Source organism: Sturnira hondurensis, unplaced genomic scaffold, assembly GCF_014824575.4.
Source record: "Sturnira hondurensis isolate 20B ecotype Veracruz unplaced genomic scaffold, ASM1482457v3 Scaffold0018728, whole genome shotgun sequence".
NCBI lineage: Eukaryota > Metazoa > Chordata > Mammalia > Chiroptera > Phyllostomidae > Sturnira > Sturnira hondurensis.
In genome coordinates, this window is record NW_028091359.1 from 1,859,151 (window position 1) to 1,881,217 (window position 22,067).

A 22,067-nucleotide genomic window follows, 5' to 3' on the forward strand; every position below is an offset into this window, starting at 1 on the left:
CCGGCCTGAAGTAGAACCAACATTTGGACTCGGACTGTCCAGCTCAGAAGTCTGTGTTCTTCGTGCTTTTGCTTCTGTGCCTCTGACAGGGACCCACGGAAATCCTCAGCAGGGAATTGGGTTGGGTGGAAATGTCCGCACCTGGAGGCACCAGGCAGGCGTGTCTATGTGTCTACGCGTGTGTGTGTGTATGTGTGTGTGTGTGTGTGAGAGAGAGAGAGAGAGAGAGAGACCCAGGCTGCCCCCGGCGTGGTGAATAAAGGAAGCACGCCCAGCCTACGGTGGAAAGAACAGCAGGGTCCTAACACTGGCACCAGACTCGCTGTGTGTACTTTCCACGCAGGAGCAGTGAGTGGGGCGGGGGCCTCCAGGGAGGAGCTCCCACTGCCTGGGAGGGGGATGGAGGGGTACTGGCTGGGGCAGACTGGAGTAGTGTGTGTGTGGGGAGGGGAAGACCCCAGCCTGAGCAGCTCTGTGAGTGCAGCCCCGTGTTTGTAAACATCATTAATCAGGGATTAGCAGATGGGCATGCTAATTGCACCTGTGGAAGACCGAGACCTCAGGGTTGATTACATTTACAAACTGGGAGGCCCCCCTGGTGCCTGAGCCTGCAGGAGTGTGTGTGTGTAGTGGGGGAGGGAGGGGGTGTCTGGTTTAGAACCCCAGCCTGGGGCTGGAAGCTGGCAATGTGGCCTCTTCCCCAAAATGATTCCAGCCCTGGAAGAAAGCAGGGGCACTGGCCACAATTCAGCTGCTCTGGAAATACCAAGGCAGCCACTGACCCTTCTGAGACCCTTCCACTCCTGGCTGTGGAGGCCCCACAAAAGAGGGCGCTGCACATGTTATTTCCACCCCCTTCCCTCCCCAGCTCCCTCCAGCGGCTCTCCCAGGTGAATCATTCATTGCATGTGGCCGCTGAAAGGGGCCCTAGAGACCCCGGAGGAGTTGAGGCCGGGTTGGCAGGAGAGCGGAGCCCAGTGCCCTGACCCCTCAGTCAGTCCCGGGTGCAGTGAGAATGAACAGCTGCCACCCTCCGGCACCAGCTGAGGCCTTCACATGCGCAATCTCACTTAATCTGCACCATGATCCCGGGAAGTGGACACTATGGTCATCCCATTTTATTTATTTATTTATCTATTTATTGACTGATTTCCTCACCTGAGGACTTGTTTTTTCCCCACTGCTTTTCCGAGAGAGGAAAGGAGAAACATCAATGGGAAAGAGAAGCACTGACTGGTTGCCTCCCATACATACCCAGACCGGGGACCATGCCGGAATCCTAGCTATACTCCCTGACCGGGAATCGAACCCACCACCCTTCATCTACGAGTTGTGCTCCATCTACACCGGCCAGTACGGTTATCCCCACTTTGTAGATGAGGAAAATAAGACTTGGGAAAGTTAGGGGACGTGTTCCCATTTACACCAACAGCAGGCACAGAGCCGCAACTCAAAGCAAATTGCCTGCCAGCCAAGGCCACGCTCTTCACTGTGCTCTTCACCACCACTGCTCCTGCCTTTTGGCTTTGCCCCGACCCTGCCCCACAGGGCAAGGAGCCCCACTCAGCATCCTCACACCCTCAGTCACAGCCACCGGAGCTCCATGTGTTCAACCACAGCAGCGAACAGTGTCTGTGCGTCAGGCACCAGAGGCCACTCCAAGGAGAGTCAGGCCTCATCCTGGGCACCAGGTGCTGTCTGTCTTGGGAATGCCTGGTTTGCATGGTGTAGCCGCATGCCGGTGAGTGCACGGCAGGTCATCGCAGCCTCGGTTCCCTGTGGTTCAGGCGGACCGGTCTTCCCAGAGGCCAGCGGCTGCCCAGGGGGTGAAGCAGGGAGGGGCCGCCTGTGCCTGGCTCTTAGCCCAGGAGAGTGACCCCTGCACATGGCCCAGACCACAGGGGCCCATGAGGCTGATGAATAGCGTGCCCACAGCAGGTCAGACAGGGCTCCAGATACTGCAGAGGAGTCCCTGGGCAGCAGAGGGGTTCTGGACCCTGAGACCCTCAACCCCAATTTCTAGTTTCCATGCTGGGTTTGATACTAGAGAGCCAAGCTCGATTCCCTGCTCCTATGTGGAAGGGGCTCCAGGACACTGGAGTTTATTTTCATCAAGTCTGTTCATCTGGGTTCTCCAGAGAAACAGAACCAATAGGAGAGAGACACACACACACATATAAACCCAGATACTTACCTACTTGCTTATGTATCTGTTATGGAGAACTGGCCCGTGTGATTATGGAGGCTGGCGCCCCAAGGGCCACAGGCTGCGTGTGCATGCGGGCGGCTGATGATATCATTCCCATCTGAAACCCAGCAGGCTCAAGCCCCACAAAAGCCCACGTTTCCATTCCAAAAGACGGGAAGAATTCTCTCGTACTTGCGAGAGGGTCAGGCTTGTTGTTCTATATAGACCTTCAACTGATTGAATGAGGCCCACCCGCATTAGGGAGGGCCATCTACTTTGCTCACTCTACCAATTTAAATGTTCACCTCACCCCAAATCACCCTCACAGACACAGCCAGAATGTGTCACCAAATATCGGGGCTCCAGCGCCCAGTCCCCCTGACACAGAAGTTGGACAGTCACAACAGGTTTGTCACTGCATGCTGGTCCTGGGTGCACCGTTTTTCAGTTTACAGAACACTGTGCACTGACACTCTGTCACCTCACTTTCCAACATCTCTCTTGGGGAGGGGGTAGCTGGAGCAGGTACCGATGGCACTGTCCCCGTTTTAGAGGGGTGGAGACTGGGAAGTCATCTAGCAGGAAGCCCATGGAGCCAGGGCTGGAGCCAGCACCTGCTAAAGGGACAGGTGAACGGTTGCTTGGCAAGTGCTTTCAGACATGCAGTCGAAGTGTGGGTGTGACTTGGAAGGTTTCTTGGACGTGAGTGGGTGGCTGGAAGGCCAGTGATTCTCAAATGAGGCCGCGCACGGCATCGATGGGAGCTGTGAGAAATGCTCCTGCCTCAGAGATTCTGATTCCACCAGCCGGGGGCTTCCAGGCATCTGGGATATTAAAAGCTATCCCCACTCCCTGACCATGACTCTAGGGTGCAGCCAGGGTTCAAACCCACATTGGGCTCTTGGCCAAGAATGCAGCACGGATGGGGAAAGAGGGGTGGTATGCCCAAGGCTGACACAGGCCAGCCGGGGTCAGACCCTGTGTACCAGGTGGGGACAGACAGTGCAAGGGGAGGTGCGCAATGAGTGGCGGCCTAGAGTCAGTGAAGGGGTTTCTTCCTCTCCTGAGAGGATGAACTCTGACTTTAAAGCAATCCTGGGACCTTTCTAAGCAAATTCAAATGTCTTTCTAAATTGGCATTGGCATTAGGATTCCCAGTCTGGTCTGCAGAGAGAGAGAGAGAGCAGTGCTACTCACTGGGCACCTGCCATAGGTGCGGCACAGAGCTCTCAGCATCCTCTGTACCCCCACCCCCACCCCGCGCTCCCGAAAGGTAGGATTTCCCCCTTCATGGAGGAGGGGCCTGAGGCTCAGGCATGTAAGGATCTTGCCCAAGGCCACACAGCAATCGGGATTTGAACTTGGGGTTGCTATTCTCCAGATCCACACTCCAGAGCAGTGGGGTTCACCTAGGGGTGATTTTGTCGCCCCCTGGGGACATCTGGCAATGTCTAGAGAGATTTTTGGTTGTCACAATGAGGGGAAGAGGGTGCTACCAGCTTCCAGGGGTAGAGGCCAGGGATGCTGATAAACATCCTACAATGCACAGGATGGCCCCCATGACAGAGAATGATCTGGCCCACAATGTTAATACCACCAAGACCAACAGACCCTGCTCCAGTGGTTCTCAGCCTGGGCTGCACATGGGAACCACGGGGGCCTTGGCCAGAGTTACAAATCCTGATGCGCAGGCTGCACCCAGGCCAATTACCTCAGACTCTGGGGGTGGGTCCCAGTGTGGGCTGCTTCCTAAAGCCTGCTGGAGGGTTCCCGTGTGCAGCCCAGCCTGCTCTAAACTACTGCACTGGTGGCCTCCACTCCATTGTGGGACCCTGGGGAGCATCACCTTGGTCTGGATGATACAATAACCAGCAACCCTGGCTTGCCCCTCCTGGGGCGAAAGGCCAGGTTTCACTGGTTCCTTGCAAGTAGGTCACCTGACTGACGACTCACCAGCCAGGGGGACTGGAGGGCCAGTGGGGGGGGGAGTGTTTGCTAATCTTTCCCTTGCCTCTTGGGGGCCACAGCCTGGAAGGTGGACAGCTGGCTGCCAGAGCATCCCGAAGAGGCTGTGGACCAGAGAGTGAGGCTGCCACCTCTTGGAGGAATCGAAGAGAACAGCCCGCTGGTTGAGTGCCTGCCGGATACCAGGTGATGCTTTTTTGTTTTGCTTTGTTTTTCAGATTTTATTTATTTATTTTTAGAGAGAGGGGAAGGGAGGGAGAAAGAGAGAATGAGAAACATTGATGTGCGAGGCAAACGTCCATCAATGGGTTGCCTCTCCTTGTGCCCCTACTGGGGACGGGACCTGCGACCCAGGAAATGTGCCCTGACAACAGGGAATTGGACCAGTGACCTTTCACTTTGTGGGACAGCGCTCCAACGAACTGAGCCACACCAGTCTGGGCACCAGATGTTTTATTTGAGCCTCACAACAGCCTGGAGAGGGAGGTGCCAGCAAAGGCCCCAAGGCACACGGAAATGAAGCCACGTGCCCGAGGCCCCACTGTGGGGCAGGGTCTGGGCCTGGATCTGCACCTGTCTGGCCCATGAGAGGCCCCGGCCCCCCTCTCCATTCTCACACTGGCTCAAGGGGAATAGATAGGGTCCCTGGACAGAGCTGCCCGATTCCCTTCTGATGCTTCAACTTCCCTTGATGCCCAGGCAGGACCTGGGTGGAAACAGACCCTCTGAACTAGCACATCCTAGAAATTACTGGGCTACCATCTCCAACTGCAAGTCCAAACTCAAAACAGGAAACTGAACTTCCTCTGGTCTCCACCACAAAAACCCCTGCTTCACAAGGTGGAGATTAATAAACAGAGCCTGGCTGCGCACCAGGCAAGAGATTCGGCACCTTTGAAGGCACGGCAGTGCACCCCCGCCCTCCAGGACACACACATTCCCATCGTTCCAAGTCAGCCCCCATCTTGCCTCACTTTTTCTGAACCTGAGGACTGTCCTGGATCCTGAGCTACTCTGGGCCCTTCGGCCATAGCTGAGGACTCTCGGGGGCCTTGGAGAAGTTGCCCTCTCTTCCTTTCTTCAGGAATACCCTTCCTCTGGCTGCAAATGGAGTGAAGAAGAATTCCTGCAAAGACAGAATGACATGGGGAAGAGAACTGAGGAGACAAAGGATCCTGTGCCAGTCACTCCCTCACTTAGTCCTCAAAAGGATGCATTTTCTGCATTTGGCAAAGAAAGCAACAGAGACACAGAATGACCGAGAAACTTGTTTAGGATGAAATAGCTACACAAGTGTGATCGGAAGGAGGGAAGTACGGGGAGAGTAGACCCACCTGCAGCCACGGAGACATTCAAGGACTCCAGTCCGGGAGGCAGCTGCCGGCCGGGCAGGATGGTGAGGAGGAGCTGGCAGGAGGCCTGCACCTCCGGGGACAGGCCAGAGCCCTCATTCCCTGCAGGACACGGGCCAGAGGATTAGGGACACCATGGCTGGACATGTAGGCGCTCAGGAAGTGCACATCTGAACACAGAAAAGCAGGGACATCTACCTACCCAGCACTAGCAGAGTAGGCCGGTCCCAGAGGAACTCCAGGCAGCTGGTGATGGGGACCTCAGAGGACGGGGAAATCTGGGGCCCAGGGCAGCCCACCGTGCCAGCCACGAGCCAGCCCTGCCGGGCTTTGGCCTGAGAGGGGAAAAGAAGAACTCATACTCCAGCTCACCAAACCTTCACCAGAGCCCTGGCTGAGACAGGCCCACTGTTGCCCATATGCATGTGGGGCAAAAGCAGGTTTACAGTTGTGAGACCACAAAACACAGAGTTTATTCTTGTGTTATTATTCATTATTATTATTACTTCCTATATGAATAACTGTAAGCCTACTTTTGCTGGACCCTGTGTTCATTCCCTCCCTGAGCCATTGGATTCAGTCAAGTTATTAAGCACCTAGAATGGACGGGTTCTGTTCTAGGCACTAAAGACAAGGCAGTGAACAAAAGAGGCCCAAATTGCAGCCTGGTGGAAGGGTGGCCATGAGTGCAGCCCAGAAGGAGGTGAGGACGTATTGTGTGGACAGCTGCGGGAAGAATATTCTAGGCTGGGATCAGTAAGTGCAAAGGCTAAGAGGTGGCTGCTTACCTGGTACTGTGAGGAACAGAAGGACACGTGACCAGTGGCAAGGGGGCCACTGAGACAGGAGAGGGAACAGAGGGTTACTGAAGGGAGAAGCTCAAAGGGCACTGGGAGGACTTTGGCTTATACTCTGAGATAAATGCAAAGGCTTTGAGAGGTTCTGAGCAAAGAAGTAATAGGGTCTCCGTCTGCCTGCTGTGTTGAGAACAAATCACAGAAGCAAGACCAGTTAGCAGGTTTCCACAATAATACAGGCAAGAGATGATGGTGGCTTGGACCACAGTGGTAGCAGGAGAGACAGTAAGAAATGGTGACAGCCCTGGCTGGTGTGGCTCAGTGGATTGAGCCACACCAGCTGGTTACAGGTTCAATTCCCAGTCAGGGCACACGCAGATGGGTTGCAGATTGGGTCCCCAGTAGGGGGCGCATGAGAAGCAGCCAATATTGATGCTCTTTCCTTTTCTCCCCCCTCCCTTTCCCTCTGTCTCAAAATAAATAAATAAAATCTTTAAAAATACGAAACAGTGAGAATATGGAAACAACTTTATGGTAAAACCGAAAGGATGTACTGACAGCTGGGAGTGGGTGTGAGAGCAGGAAGAATCAAGGAAGAACCAAGGTTTCTGGCCTAACCAACTGAAAGGACAGAACTGCCACAGATTGAGCTGGGTCTGCAGAAGGAACAGGTGCTTGGCTATGCAAATGTTCAGTTCAGTTTGAAATGTCCAGCCAAAGAGAGCTTTTAAAAAAAACAAAAACCATTTGAGATGCTTTTATTTTTTCATACTGGCATAACTCTGGGTTGAGGACATTTAGCATCTTTGTAAAATCCCATCAACTATAATTGACCTTACTTTTTTTGACAACAGTGTTGCTAGGTTTGGGGTTTTTTAAAAAGATTTTATTTATTTACTTTAGAGAGAGGAGAAGAGAGGGAGAAAGAGAGAGAAACATCAGTGTCTGAGAGATACATGATTGGTTGCCTCTCGCACACCCCCAACTAGGGACCTGGCCTGCAACCCAGGCATATGCTCTGACTGGGAATCGAACCAGCAGCGTTTATGGTGGCAGGCCAGAGCTCAATCCACCGACCCACACCAGGAAGGGCCAATGTTGCTAGTTGTTTTAAAAGAAAACTGTTGAAAAGGGAACTAGATGTGTAAATCTGGGGTTTAGGAACAAGATCTAGGCTAGAATATACATCTGGGAGGTATTCAAATATAGATGCTACTTAAAACCATGAGAGTGGATGAGATCCCCCACCTCCCCCTCAAAAAAAAAAAATATATATATATATTCAGAAAAGAGATCCAAGGACTGAAACTTGGGAGACAGGCAGGGGAGCTGCCAAATGCAGGGCAGTACTGCCCTCTTGTGTCCAGCAAGAGAAGCACAGCGGAGGGGGTTTTCTACTAAGGTTTGACCCCCAAATTTGTTTTTCTTTTTGGGGGGGGGCGGGGCGTTGTTTTGTGTGTATAAGAGAGAAGAAGGGAAAGGCACAGACTAGTCCTTATTCAAAGAGCCTTTCAAGCTGAGCCCCTACTGGAGGAACCCAGAACACCTGTCCAGCAGCTCCTCCCANAGGGGAGCTGCCAAATGCAGGGCAGTACTGCCCTCTTGTGTCCCGCAAGAGAAGCACAGCGGAGGCGGTTTTCTACTAAGGTTTGACCCCCAAATTTGTTTTTCTTTTTGGGGGGGGGCGGGGCGTTGTTTTGTGTGTATAAGAGAGAAGAAGGGAAAGGCACAGACTAGTCCTTATTCAAAGAGCCTTTCAAGCTGAGCCCCTACTGGAGGAACCCAGAACACCTGTCCAGCAGCTCCTCCCAGCTAAGCATTTACTGAAGACCTACTTGGTGGGCAACGAGGCACCGTGGTAGACTTGCAGCAGGGGCAACGAGGTATGCTTGGGGGAGGAGTACGGTAAGGGGGTGGTGCTAGGAGTCTCTGACTTCAGATTCCGCTCCACTTGTGCCTTCTCTCTTCCCAAAGGGATTTAGAGAGACAGAAAGTGATGTCAACATGCTCTCTTCCCTTCCCTCCCTCAGATGCAGTCTAAGTGCCCTGAAAGGATGAGCTTGGCTCATTTCTGCTCCTTTAAGCACCCCGCACCGGCACCCCAGATCTTACCTGTAAAAAGCCGTCCAGGTCATCAGTGAAGAAGATGTCCATCACTTCCATAGCCCCCGCGCTGGCCTTGCTGACTACCGGAGTGAGCGGGCAGCTGCAAAATTACCCCATGCCCCATACAAAGCTGTGTAATCTCAAACCCAGTGCCCTCCCCTCCGCTGGCCCCTCAGGGTTAGGGATGAGAATTCTGGTGATAGGGAGGCCTGACTGAGGGATCACCAAAGGGTCAAGGAACTCGACCCTTAGGAACACGGTTGCGTCTCGAAATGGGGGCACATGGGAAATAAGGAATGTCCGTGCCTGTTTCTCCGGCTGGTGATGACCTTATCCACGCCAAGGAAATGAGCAGAGCGCAGCACCGCCCCAAGGTTCCGAGGATCCTGGAGCTCCTGGAGCACGAGCCACAGCTGCTGGGGGTCATCTCCTGGCCTGGCCTCCCCAGCCTCCGTCCAGGGCCGGGGCCACAGCGGGCTCACCTCCATGCAGACGCCCTGGTGGACCTGGTGGCGGCATAGGGCATCCAGCTTCTGCCGTCTGGGCCGCAGAACTGGAATGTCCCGTGCTTCAGCCACGCGGAGCAGCTCGGCACGCTCTCCTTGCAGCCCGGACCTTCCGGCCTGGAGCAAGAGCCGGGACACCCGGCGGCGGGCGGCCCGCAGAGCCAGAAGACACGGGGACACGCCAAACAGAAGTTCCAGGCCGCTGGCGGACCTCGGAGTAGGCGCCAGATCATCCAGCAGCAGACGCCTTAGTTCCTCTCCACCTGGCCGCTCCCCACGCCAAGCCGTTTGGGAGAAATGACGTGCGAGGTGACTGGAGCAACGCCAGGTCGCGCCCCCGAGCGCTGACAGCAGCGCCGTGGTCCACGACCCCTGCCGCATTCTCAGGAGCTGTCTGTCACTCCAGACCAGGCCTGCTGCCAGACCCCGAACAAGGTTAAGGGACCTCCATGGCTGCACCTACGCCGCCTCCTCAGACAGAGAAACGAACAACCCAGCCTCCTAGCTCGAAAATTGTCCAAAACCAGGTAGCCCAACCATGACAGCTCCCTTCCCTATCCCCACGTGGGGTACTCCGCTTCCGGGTTCGTGAGACACCGCCCCCTGCCCAGTGACGCACTGCGCATGCTCGGCCACCCGGCCGTCCCAACAGCACCGCCCTCAGGGCGGGTTAAGCAGCTACCGGTGGAAGGCAATGATCAACACGAAGCTGACCACGCTACAGGCTTCATTCTGCGCCCTTGGAGGTCCTGGGAGGCTGAAGCGTGGCATTTATCCAGGCACCGGCAAAGAACATTGGAAGGGGATGTGTTCCACCAGGTCAGTCGTGCTTTCCTCCCCAATGGATGCCGGTGGTTTTCCTCAGAAGCTTCTCCTGCATCCAGGCCCTCCTCTGCACTTCCACTGCCTTCTCAAATCCTCAACACCAGTTATCAGAACCCAGCAATAACTTCCTATCCTGTGGTGGCTAGTTCTCTAAGTGACAGCTCTGTGCCTGTCCTTCGCCCGCTGCAGCTCTGTGCCTGTCCTGCGCCCAGGATGCCCTTGGCCCACAGGTAATGGCCAGACTCCCTGTTCAGCACTCAGACTCCTAGGGATCCAGGCTTCCCAGCTCCACCTCGCTCCTGCACCAAGTTCTGTTCCCACAGAACTGTTCCCACAACACTGCATGCTCTTTCAGGCCTCTGGGCCTTGCACATCTCGTCTCCTTTTCTAGCTGGCAAACTCCTACCCATTTTTAAGACTCAACCCAAAACCACACCTGTTACCTAAGGTAATCCACACTCCAGGAGTGAGTGTCTAAATTCACCCACTTTCCACTCACTTGGAAGAAATTGAGACACAACCACCCCTGATCACAGAGAAAGAGGAAGAACTGAAAGACACCCATGAAGCCAAGGTCGGTTGTTGCAGTTTTTCTTTTTTAATTATCATACTGAAATCCACTTGGGAGGCAGGTCCTGGTATTGTGCTGCAGCAGAGTAGAGTGATGACACCCTCACCCCCAGGGGCCAAGAAGCCACAGTTGGGCTGGAGAACTGGGACAGGGAAGGGAAGGAATGGAGGAGGGCAGTGGGGTAGGGAGGGGAGGAAGCTGGAGCCTCAATAACCGCTCAGATAAAAGGAGAGGGGTTTTCTCTGCCACCTCATCCCTGAGAGACAGAAGGTGGAGTGCAAGAAGAGAGGGGGAAGCCACCCTTTTGGCCCAAGTCCCTTGCCCAGGTCAAAGAGAAAAAAGACCATGGACAGCAAACAAAGGCCAAGGAGCCCAGGAAGGGGACCAAGAATCAGTGAACAGGTAAAACAGTTAGGGACACCACCTCCTCTCCCCAGCCCACTTTTCATATTTGTGGTGGGAACAATTTGACAAGATAAAAAGACCTCAAATTTTCAAATCCCTGGTCAGGATGGAGAGAGAAAGTTGAATCCAGGAATCCAGGAATCCAGGAATCCAGAAATGAACACCTATAATCCAGAGGCCGGAACCAAGGGCGAGGGTCGGGAGGGAAGGAGGAGATCTCCACAGGAAACTAGGTCAACTGCTCTGTGGGCCTCATCTGGATGTCTCCGATCTGCAGAAGGCACAAAGGCTTGAGGCAGCCAGGACACGCTGCCCGGCCCCTTAAGGATTCCCTGCTCCCCTCCTCTGGGGATGGCTGGGCTTCTCCATGGGGTAGACAGCCAAGGCCAGACTTACCTGGACATGTGGGGGGGTGCTAAGGACATAGAGGACAGCCTCGGCCACATCTTCGGGTTTGAGACACTGAGAGCACCAGGGGAAGGGGAGTTGAGATGAGGACAGAATGGATGCAAGCTCCCTCCCACCACTGAGGTCCTCTCCAGCATCCACATCCCCCCCCAACCCCCCAGGAAGGGCGATGGGCTAGAGAGAAGGATGGGGTCTGAAGGCCAGGGTTCCCTTCCTTCTGCCTTCACTTAGAGTGCCTCCGCCGAGCCCAGAGGGAAGCCCCACCTTTATGTGTTCATAGGTGGCAGCTGCCTTCTCAGGGTCCTTGTCATGGAGTCTGAAGGCGAACTGAGTCTCCACCAATCCTGGAGAGATGCACTGGGCCGACAGAGAGGGCTTAGGAGCTGAGCTTTGCCTCCCGCCCCCCTAATCAGATGTCAGGCCTTGGGGAGGTTGGAGGGAAAGGATGGAAGCCACTGGGACCCAGCTTCACAGGGATGGCCGCCCCATGTCCAGCAGCTGCCTCCTCTCTCCAAAGCTGCCACTGGCGATGATCACAATGATATTTACCATCTACAGAGCCCTTACTAGGAGCCAGATAAATGTTTTACAAAATGTTGTCTCTTAAAAAACCTTATGCCCTGGCTGGTGTAGCTCAGTGGATTGAGCGCAGGCCTACGAACCACACGATCGCGGTTCGATTCCCAGTCAGGGCGCATGCCTGGGTTGCAGGCCAGTTCCCAGCAGGGGACTCACAAGAGGCAACCATACATTGATATTTCTCTCCTTCTCTCCTTCCCTTCCCCTCTAAAGATAAATAAATAAAATCTTTAAAAAACTCATAACCTGATAGATTATCATGATCTCTGTTTTACAAATGAGAAGACTGAGGCTTGGAGTGGTTGAGTAAGCTGCCCAAGGTCATTTGGCCTTTAATGGAAGAGCCCAGAGTTCTGGTTTCCAGCCACTGTGCACCCAGTTTCCCACAATCCCTTGCTTTCCCTCAGGCCCATCCTCCTGAATTCCATTCAAATCAGTGAAAGGGGGAAACTCAAGCACAGAGTGGGGCTATGCAAGTAGCAGCAGAGCTCAGAAGCTCTGTGCCCAGCATTCTTGCAGGGGTTCTAAGCTGCACACCCTGGATATATGCCCCCTGGCCATTATGTGTGGGGGGTGGAGAGGGCCTGTGCCTATCCCATCCCCACCAGGGCCAGGCCACACCCTCACCGTGGCGCGGATGTGGGTCTGGGCCTCCCGAAGCTCTTGCCTTAGTCCCTCTGTCAGTGCAGTGACGGCATACTTGGTGGCACTATAGAAATGGGTCACAGACTGGGGTACCACTCGGTGGCCAGACATGCTGGGTAGAGGGAGGGAAGGGGAAAGAAGAGAGTGACGCTCCTGAGAGACCAGCAGTGCCCCCTGGTGTCCCAGTCAACCCCACCACCTGGATGCTGCAGGGAAGCCTTCTAAAGGGGGCCTCTGGGGCCATCCTTGTGGCTCACTAATCTAGCTTCGATTATTCAAGCGGCTCCTGAGACCCCACTCTTCTAGAAGTCTTCCCCACGCTGACCCCAGAATCCACTCTCTTGGTCATGCAACTGTCAAAAATCTCTCCATTTCATCTGCGCATTCACTGATGCGGTTCTACTGGAAGATCTCTGGGGGCAGAGGCCAGGTCTCCCCGCTCAGAGTGGGGCTCCCCATTGATGCTGTGTAGTCTTTGCACCATGAGGTGGGATTCACTCCAGGGCCCGAGGAATGGTGAACTTCAGTACTGGAAGCGCCCCCAGGCTTCAGCTGGAAGACAAGGGGCTGAGCTACCCATTCCAGCCAAGTAGGACCTGGTACTTGATGTACACAACTTCTTCCCTCGCTATAACCATACTAATGAGTGTTAACTGAATATTAAATCCCCGTGTTATCCAAAAAACAGGTCCAAGGAGGTCAAATGAGCTGTAGCAGATCGCCCAGTTTGGAGGGCGAGCGGTGATCTTCACTCTAGCCCTCAGCCACCGGTCTCACCTGTTAATGTTAATGATGTGCCCATCGTCCACCTTCCGTTCCTGCATGGACTGGTAGGCTTCCCGCGTGCAGATGCTGAGGGCCAGCACGTTCACCTGCAAGCCAGGGAGGGCAATGGGGTGTCTCCAGCTTGGGCCCCCCTGAGCAGGTGATGGAGCCAGAGAACACCTGGGGGATTCCAAAACTGGGTCTAGGTCCTACCAGAAACCAAGAGTGGGCCCAGGGTACCTTGCCTTAGGTATCTCTCCCCTAAAGCCACCAGCCCCAGCTGAAAGCAGAGGTAGTAGCTTCTCTCCCTGGGTGACTCCCAAGTTCCTGCAAACTGGAAAGGAAATCCCAAGCCCCACCCACGACCCAGGAACCCTCTGGCTGGCTCCTCTCGACACAGCAGAACCTCTACCTTAGGGAACCACCTCCTTTTCTTCCCCTAATACCCTACTCTTCTCTGGGATGTGCCCCTGGTCCAGCTTTCTCCTAAACGGCCTAAAACGGCTTTTAAAATCTCCCTCCTCAAGCAGATGGTAGCCCCTCCCCACCTCATCCAGCTATTCTCCTCTCCTTTTTTGCGCCCCCCCCCTTGAGACTACCAGTGAAGAAGGCCTGACCCCCTTCCCTTTAACCTCAGTTCCATCTATAGGACTAGGCACAGAGACTCTTAAGAGGGTGGGGTAACTTGTCACAGGAAGGCAGGGGACCTCCCAAGGGCACAGGGGCCTCCTGCCTTCCTTGGTCCCTTCCTGCCCCCTCCAGCGGAGGTGACCGCAAGTACCCACCCTTCATGGAACAGAGGCCTGAAGAAGTATCTCCGCTCAAGAGCTCCTGCCCAGCCCCACCCCTTGGCTTTATGCAGGGGGAAAAGCAGAGATAAAGCCTTCAGCAGGTCCTCCTGTCTCGCCTCTCCAGAAGAGAGGGACCCAGCTGGGAGATTAGATGCTTCTTTATCAGGTGTCAGAGCCAGGCACCAGGACAGAACACTCTCGGCGTGAGCCTGCCTCGGCCGTCACAGCAGGAGGACACGGGAGGCTTTCAGCCCTGTTTCTGGCCCTCTTAGCAGAGTGGGTTGGCGGGGCAGAGAGCTCCGCTGCGGAGGACAGGAGGAGTCGGAGGGACAGATCCCTGGGGTCAGGGGAGTCCGTCTCCTATTGCTGGGTGGTTAGGGGGAGTGGAGAAGGTGCCTCAAGGATGATCCTAATGGAATTACCAGCTGAAAGGGGCCTTAGGGTTTAATACAAGTCCCTCGCTTTATAGATAGGCAAGTTGAGAGCCTACTGCAGGTGAGGATCACAACTCCCATCTCCCAGAAGGCTGTGTGAGGGCAGGAAGAGGGCTTCACTTCCGCTTTCATTGTTTCAATGTTCACTGTTCATTTTCGGCCCCAAGCGCCTTGTAGGTACTAAGGCTACCGTGAGCAGATATGAAAAGAATTGTAAGGGGGGAAGACACATCCCATTTACGCACTGCTGACAACTTCTCAGAATACTTCCATACCCCAACATGCCCCCTAATTAAGAGTACAGAAGTTGAAAACCCATGTCCTGCAGGCTGTGTTTGGGTCACATGTAGTTTTAAAGCATTTTAAATTCATTTCCAACATGTATTGAAACATGTAAAGCCAAGGCTTTCAGAACTACACCCAGGGGCTCCAAGGAAAGAAGAATGGAAAAGATATGGCCATTCACCCACTCACTATCCCTCCAGTAGGGAAAGAGGCAAGGATTCAGTCACAGTGCCCCAGGTAGGAACCCAAAGCTCCCTCTTGCCAGATGTCCTATCCAGAGCAGTGCTCTGGTCCATGAACCCCTGGCCCCCTGCTGTCCTCCCAACCTCCACGCCAGGTCCTCAGCCCTTACATTGAACATGTCCTTCCAACCACTGGTGCTGCCTGAGAGCAGGGGGTCAGGCCGGGCCAGGCCAGCGTTGTTGATGCAGATGTCCACACCGTTGTGCTGAGAGCGGACAGCCGAGAACATGGAGAGGATGTCCTCTTCATTTGACAGGTCACATCTGTAGGGGATCAAAGTCCCGGGGTAGCCTGCACTCTTACATTCAGCAGCCAGCTCCTATGAAACCCAACAGGGATCTAACTGGGGTGAGCTGCTCACTCCCACACACCCCCAGCCAGAGACAACCTCCCTCTGCTGTCACCGCTTATGGAGCTCCCTCCTTTGGGGGTCACCTTTTGATCACACTGATGTTGGGACTGCCCCATCCCCGAAGCTTGTTTTCTTTGGTCAAAGTCCAGGGGATGAGAGCACCCGCTGAGTGAGGGAGGGGAAAGCCGAGGTTATCAATGGAGGAACCTCACTGATGAACAATAAAGGGGAGTCTTCAGTTCTAAGGAGAAAGAAGGGCTGGAGCTCTGAGGGGGCCAAAGAAGGGGGTCGGGGATCCTGGGAATGGAGTAAGATTTCTTGTCTGCCTCTCCCTCCACAGGAAAACCTCCTCTGCTCATAGGTCAGATACACCTTTCATCCCACCCCATCCTTCTGACAGTGCCTAGAGCCACTGAGCTGGTGACGCCAGGGCTTCGGTCTCTTCTCTCCCATCACCTCAACCAGAAGGGCTTATATCTGAACCGTCACCTCCCCTCCACAAATTGCAGCCAGTGGCTCAGAGTTCTCACACACACACTTTTCAGTCGAGCCCAATTGCCAATTTCCCTTTGCCCTACCTACAGGAAGGGTCAGGAAGTCAGGACAGATTCTTTCTCTGTCCCATGGGGCATCACCCTCCACCCCAAAGTGTCTCTGGAGACTATGAGGCAGGTGGCAGGTGACATTAGCACCCCTGTGCACTGCCAGGCCCCTCAACACACTGAGAAGCCGTGAGAGAGAGGAAGATGTGAGAAAGCAGAGCCGCTGAGAGATGGCTATGAGGAAAGCTGACATTCAGAAGCAGGAAGAAACAAGCCAGGTGGCCTTGGAGGCCAGTGACTGAGCACCTGAGTCTCGTGAAGGTGATTATGTACAAGTGTGAGAGGGAGGGGGAGTACCCTAGAGGGAAGCCAGCTTGGCCAGCTGCCCTGGCCTGCAGTGTCCCTCCCCTCGAACCAAGCTGGGAATAAATGGCTAGATCGGGTGAGCTAGGAAGTTCTTTTCTGCTTTAACTTTCCAAGTCTAAAACGTATAGTCCTCTGGGACTCAGAAGCTCCCCTTTCAACCAGTTTTACCTACTCACGACCACCTTAGGAAACAGGGCTTCTCTCTACAGGAGGCCAGAACTCAGAGCTGTTTTACTATCAACTAGTCCATCAATAAAAGCACACTGTGGGCAAGGAAACCTGGAATTCGCCCCACATGGCCGACAACTTTTCCCTTCCCCCTCCAGATTCAGAGCCCCCATAGGAAAGCCAGAACAGAGGGCCTGAGAGTATATTTCTCCCTGTCACTGCCTTCTCATTGCCTCACCCATCCTCCTCATCTGTCCTCAAAAATGCCCTCACATCATGTCAGTCCCCTCATAGCGAAGGCATTCTCCCCTCATTAAAGGAGTTATCAGGTGGCTAAGTGATCAGCTTGGAAATTCTCCTTGGAGCTCAGGGACCCCCTTTCCTGGCTAGTTTGGGGCCGGGGAGTAGGAAGAGAAGGTGAGAGTAGCTTTAGAATTAGGGAACCCAACCTTCTCATCCCTGACCTAATCCTCTAGGCACCAAGGCTCCTGAACTTCAGGAGAAAGGGAGGGGCAGAGTGGGGCAGGTGACCTTGAGACTCTCTAGGAGGCAATAAAGTACACCTTCGGTCAGCAGCAGGGGAGGGGACAGCCTCCTTCCTGTACACCTTCTCCCTCTGCCCCTACACAAGGCCTCTTTACCCCTTCCCTGACAGGGGTATTGAGCAAGTGGAGATAACGCTGGGCAGCTAGGCACTGGCTCAACCAATCTTGCTCAGGGATTTGCTGAGCAAGATCCCTCATCCCAAGAGAGGGATCTTGCTCAGCAAATCCAATGAACCATGAGTGAAATTTCTCCTCTCCTTCATCCATGCTCCAACATGGCCAGTTTCGTTTCATTGGCCTCCTAGCTCCTGCTGTTTACAACTCTGCTCCCAACCCCACCTCCTTTAACAGAAAAACCAGGAGTTCCAATTGCTCTGTCCCCTCAAGGGTTCACAAGATCAGTGCCTACTTCACCTACTCAGCCCCACTCGGGACAGTGCAGCTGGAGAAAGGACTACCTGTGAATATCCCACTGTCAGTCCTTTATGTCCATTCGGTAGAGAGTGAAATCTCAGGTTTGGGGGAGGAAGGTGGCCACCCCCCCCCCCCCCCCCCCCCCCCCCCCCCCCNCCCCCCCCCCCCCCCGCAGAAAGCTCTACTCCCGCCTCAACCCCAACCTCAGACCAGGGTGAAAAATGATCATCAAAACCTCTAGCTCCTGCTCATCTCGCTGGCCAGCAACTTTGCTCGACTTTGTTGACTGTCTGGAGTCCAGAGGAAGCAATCCAGTAGCTAACAGCCACTGAGATCAGAAAGCTTTCTTTCCCTCTCCCTGGCTGCCTAGCCAGCTCCCGATCTCTGGTTCCCCTTTCCTCAGCCTATCTGAGCAAGCAGGTAGGAGAGAGGGAGAAAGAGGCCAGAGACTTGGTACAATGAGGTAGGGGTTGTCAAGAGAAAAGGCTCCTTAAAAGACGAGACTTAAAAAAGCGAAGGTAGTGGCCTGCCCTTAGGGATCCAAGAAGCCTCCCTACTAATGCATTCACACCTCCGGTCTCTAATCCCTTTGTAAATGGCCCTGGGGTGGCCAGTTAGGGAGGGCTGCGTCGCAGCGAGACTCAGGCCACTCCCCCTTCCTCACCTGGCCCCTACCCCGGTGTGAACGCCTCCCGCCTCTCAGAGCGGCTGGCTCCCGGCCAGGCCTTACCTCGATGTTGTCCACGGTGCGGGCACAACCCACCACCTTCAGTCCCTGCTGGACTAGGGCCCGAGCCACAGCCGCACCGATGCCCCCCGAGGCTCCAGTCACGAGAGCCAGCCGATCACGCCACCGCTCCATGCCGGCTCTGGCCATGGTCCCGAGCCGCCCGACCGCCTCGCTCCGCGAGCTGGGCACTAGGATAGCGGAGCTCCGCCCCAGGTCGCAGGGGCTTGGCCGCTCTCTCACGGCCCCGGCAGCCTCCGCCGCTCGGCCCCCTTCGGTGCCGCGCCTGGGCCCACCTCCAATCTGGCCGGCCTGCGGCCGAGACTCCACCCTCCTATCCTCGGTGACCCGCCACATCCTGCCGGAGGGCGGTGGCAGCCAGGCGTCCCGCCCACTGCGTGTAGATGCCCCGCCCCTTCCGGCTCCGCCTCACCCCTGGCGCGGGGAAGCTGTTACTTCAGTGCTGTAGGACAGTGCGGGAGGGTCTTAGGAACTTGGGGTTTTTCCGTGGTAAGCTGGTCTCCTTGGGGCAGGGAACTCGATGTTTAGCAGGGGTTTGTTCCACGGCCGCGGTTGTACGTACCTTCGCCTCTTGCCCAGTAGCCCTTTCCTGTTCCTGACCCAAGGCCAAGAAGGGAAATTAAGGGCACTTAAGGTGACTCCAATGCCCTACTAAACCTACCGGTGGCTGACGGGAATGATTCAGCCCAAAGACGGGTGACCTTGGGACCAAAGGTAGAGATCTGCCCTACTAGGCATCCACAACTTCCTGCCCTTACCAAGAAGTAGTGGTTAAAAATTGAGACACCTCCAAGTACACGTGTAGTGGGAGGGTTCTATTCCAATGTACCGCCTCCAACTGCACTAGAGCCTCTGGCTCTCATTGCAGCACATATATCACGATGTATATACCAAAGATGAAAGCAATAGCTAACATTTATTGAGCACTTACAGCGTGACAGGCACTTTTAAGCACTTTAAGTATATTAATATGTAGAACAGTTCTGTGAAACAGTACCCATTAATACTTCATTTTATAGATAACTAAGAAAGGGTTTGTAAAGCATGGTTTGGACCACAGGGAATTCAGTCTCAGGTCAGGGGATGTGCTCCTAAAATGCCTTCACTCCATTCTCCCTTTTGTCTCTGCATGGGTTGTTGGTTTTGCTCACTTTTCTCTGACCACTTAGGATATATTTCATCGAAGCACTGAAACCTCGCCCTAACTGGTGTAGTTCAGTGGATTGAGCACAGGCCTGCGAACCACATGATCGCGGTTCGATTCCCAGTCAGGGCACATGCCTGGGGTGCAGGCCAGTTCCCAGCAAGGGACTCACAAGAGGCAACCGTACATTGATATTTCTCTCCTTCTCTCCTTCCCTTCCCCCCTAAAAATAAATAAATTAAATATTTTTTTAAAAAGCACTGAAATCTTCCTTCCTTCGGCATTCTTAGTGTAGCCATCTTTCCAAAGAAACAGTATCTCTGTATAACTACTGGAATCCTTCCAATGCAAGAAACAGAATAAGCAGTAAATGTGGCTGGCTTATTCATTCGACAAACACTCAAGTTTGGCCCTAAAGGCAAAGATAAAAACAAAACCAGCCCTTGCTTTCAGGGATTTCAAGAGAAAACTTGACTGCAACAGGTGGTGGAGAGGGGCCTGAACTCCAACAAGGCCCTTGGTCAATTTTTATGGATTCCAAGATGAAAGCAACAACAGTAGAGAGGAATCCCTATACAACACTTAAGATTTAAAAAGACAACTTAAGAAATGGATCAAAGAAATGCCACCAACTACATAAATTAAATCTCACTAAGCTTCAGATGTTGTCCACTTAAAGTCTGGTTAGGCCCATAAAATTCACATCTTCACTTGTACCGAGGTACTGACAGCTCCACCACATGTCTGCTGCCCACCAAGTATTATCAACATGCAGACACAAAGCTCTAAGCATATGTTTATCGAACTGTTGACTCAACCACTTAAATGGCAGCCCAATGCTACCCCTAGAGGATTCTCTCGTTCAGTCTTCACACACAGTAAACTGGAATGCCATAGTGACTTTATTGTTGGAAAGCAGGTAAGAACATGCCCTTCCCCAGACCCGTGTGGTAAGCTCTCAGTGCAGCCTTCTGATTCCAGTTCTACCCGCTAATTACTTATCAGGCAACCCTTGAAACTCTGCCAACTTCTGTTTTCACTCTTCTAGTTCAACACGAACCTCTCAGTTTAAAGAACTTTCAATAATAGCAATTAAATGAGAAAGATGCTAACCAGTATTTAATGGTATTGCAGCAAATTTATTCTATCAAACCAAAAGACCAGAAACTTTTCTTGATTGTCAATTATGATCAAGGTAAGATTTTTGTCTTCAACAATCTGTATCTGCATCCTTATTTGCTCTTCATCCTCTTGAACATCAACACTGACCAAGTACCAAGCCCACAAGTGCCATATATTAAAATACTGCCATACATGAAGTAGAAACATGTACACCAAATTTTACTGTGCGTATTAATAAATATTCTTTATTTAAATTTTGCACATTGCGCTTTTAACATTACATCCAAACATTTCGCAAGTGGATGTCTACTTCGTAAAACCATATATTCAGCTCATTGTCATTTCTGTACAGAAGTATAAGTACAACATTACTTTTTGCCACTAAGTTGCTTTAGTAAGTCTCACAGGAAGAGAAACATTTACTGAAAAGAGATGGCTTAAATCATATGGCAGGCCTGCGTAGCCACGCAACTAAAGACACAAGCCTGAAGAACGAACAAACTAATGAGGTTACCTCCACCATCTCCCAAAACAAGAAAGAATCACATTGATTTAAGATAAAAATTTGCCGTAAGTCACTAAATTAAGAGGTTTTTTGAAATAGAAGGCGCAGTAGTCATCTCGAGTGTTTCATTGAAAGACAGCTATTTTATTTACTTAATTTGCTCCAGCTGTTGTCAACCAGCCACTACAAATGGGCCTCTTGTGATCATTTAAGCGGCAGTATTTATTAAATTTCTCCTTCAGATGCTGTCGGTATTGTTCTCTATTGCTGTAGAAAGACTGGTTATTAGCCATAAATGACTGTATTTCATCTTGTGAGATAAAGATTTCCTCATCTGAAGTACATTCAGACTCATCCTGCAAATTAAAGCAGAAGTTAAGACTACGACTTAAATTAAGAATGGAAAATGCTATGCTGATTGAGGACAGCTAAATATTAAGGCAGTCTAGCTTTTTAATTTCAATTCAGTAAAATAAAGCCTTTAATTGAAACGTTTACAGAGAACGCATAATATCATCCTGTATTAGAAAGTACTAAATGAGAATAAAATCCAGCTCAACTCGGAATGAAACTATGGATCTATCATTTGTCCCAGAAGCTTTTGAGCCTAGCTGATGCTAACATACCTTCTTTCTGCCTTAAAAGATGAAGAACTGGAGATGGTTACAACTAATTACTAAATTTTAGATAACCAGACTTATCTCTGGCTGATCCCCAGTTGAAACTTTTATTTCTACAAGTAAAATATAACCTTTTTTAACTTATAAGTTACACAACATCATTTATAACCATATAAAAAAGACTAGTATTCTAAAGAATGTGGTTCTAGTAGGATCTTCATTACTATAAAAGAGATACCATCCTTCTTCCTTCCCCCTTCTCCAAACCTCACACCAACAATGCACTGGGTCACTTAGAATCGGGTATATACACTTCATCTCCAGGATCAACAACTGGAATCAGCTATGAAAGGTTTTCCGAGTTCAGTTACACTTTTATCCTACATGACACCTAAAGGAAGTAACCTAGAAAGTGGGCTCCAGTTCAGATTCTGTATTTTTGCCTTCTCTGGAAGGGTGGCTACTGTGAACTGCCACTCAGAGAGGCAATTTGTGCTGGCCTTGTGGCTCAGTTCTTTGGGGCATCGTCCTGATATGCCAAGGTTGTGGGTTCAATCTCCGGTTGGGGCACACATAAGAAGCAACCAATGAATGTATAAATAAGTAGAACAACAAACTGATGTTTCTCTCTCTCTCTCAAATCAATACATTTTTTAAAAAAGATTTTATTTATTTA

The 22,067-nt window shown here is 52.4% G+C and overlaps 3 protein-coding genes across 7 annotated transcripts in view; all 3 read right to left on the bottom strand.

Moving 5' to 3' along the window:
- Positions 1–4,589: 4,589 nt before the first annotated feature.
- On the bottom strand, positions 4,590–9,578 carry MRM1 (mitochondrial rRNA methyltransferase 1). Its single transcript, XM_037070152.1, has 5 exons — positions 8,715–9,578; positions 8,415–8,508; positions 5,708–5,840; positions 5,488–5,607; positions 4,590–5,279 (listed from the first exon to the last, which is right to left on the bottom strand). Exons 1-5 carry the CDS (start codon positions 9,293–9,295, stop codon positions 5,107–5,109), a joined length of 1,101 nt encoding a protein of 366 aa, XP_036926047.1. The 5' UTR covers positions 9,296–9,578; the 3' UTR covers positions 4,590–5,106.
- A 736-nt stretch (positions 9,579–10,314) lies between these two features.
- On the bottom strand, positions 10,315–18,286 carry DHRS11 (dehydrogenase/reductase 11). 2 transcript variants are annotated; one of them, XM_037070041.1, is made up of 7 exons: positions 17,983–18,282; positions 14,975–15,184; positions 13,125–13,219; positions 12,330–12,459; positions 11,388–11,480; positions 11,112–11,177; positions 10,315–10,986 (listed from the first exon to the last, which is right to left on the bottom strand). In XM_037070041.1, the coding sequence occupies exons 1-7, from the start codon at positions 18,127–18,129 to the stop codon at positions 10,945–10,947; spliced, it is 783 nt and encodes a 260-aa protein (XP_036925936.1). In that variant the 5' UTR covers positions 18,130–18,282; the 3' UTR covers positions 10,315–10,944. The 2 variants fall into 2 exon arrangements, with proteins under 2 accessions (XP_036925936.1, XP_036925935.1); XM_037070040.1 differs by lacking the exon at positions 10,315–10,986 and having other exon boundaries at positions 11,006–11,177; positions 17,983–18,286.
- Positions 18,287–20,483: 2,197 nt separating this feature from the next.
- Positions 20,484–22,067, bottom strand: part of GGNBP2 (gametogenetin binding protein 2) — a 35,776-nt gene continuing 34,192 nt past the window's right edge. For all 4 annotated transcript variants that reach the window (XM_037069801.1, XM_037069802.1, XM_037069799.1 and 1 more), the window contains one exon: positions 20,484–21,127. In XM_037069801.1, the coding sequence (XP_036925696.1) occupies positions 20,924–21,127 (204 nt within the window). In that variant the 3' untranslated portion in view covers positions 20,484–20,923. The remainder of the gene's footprint in view (positions 21,128–22,067) is intronic.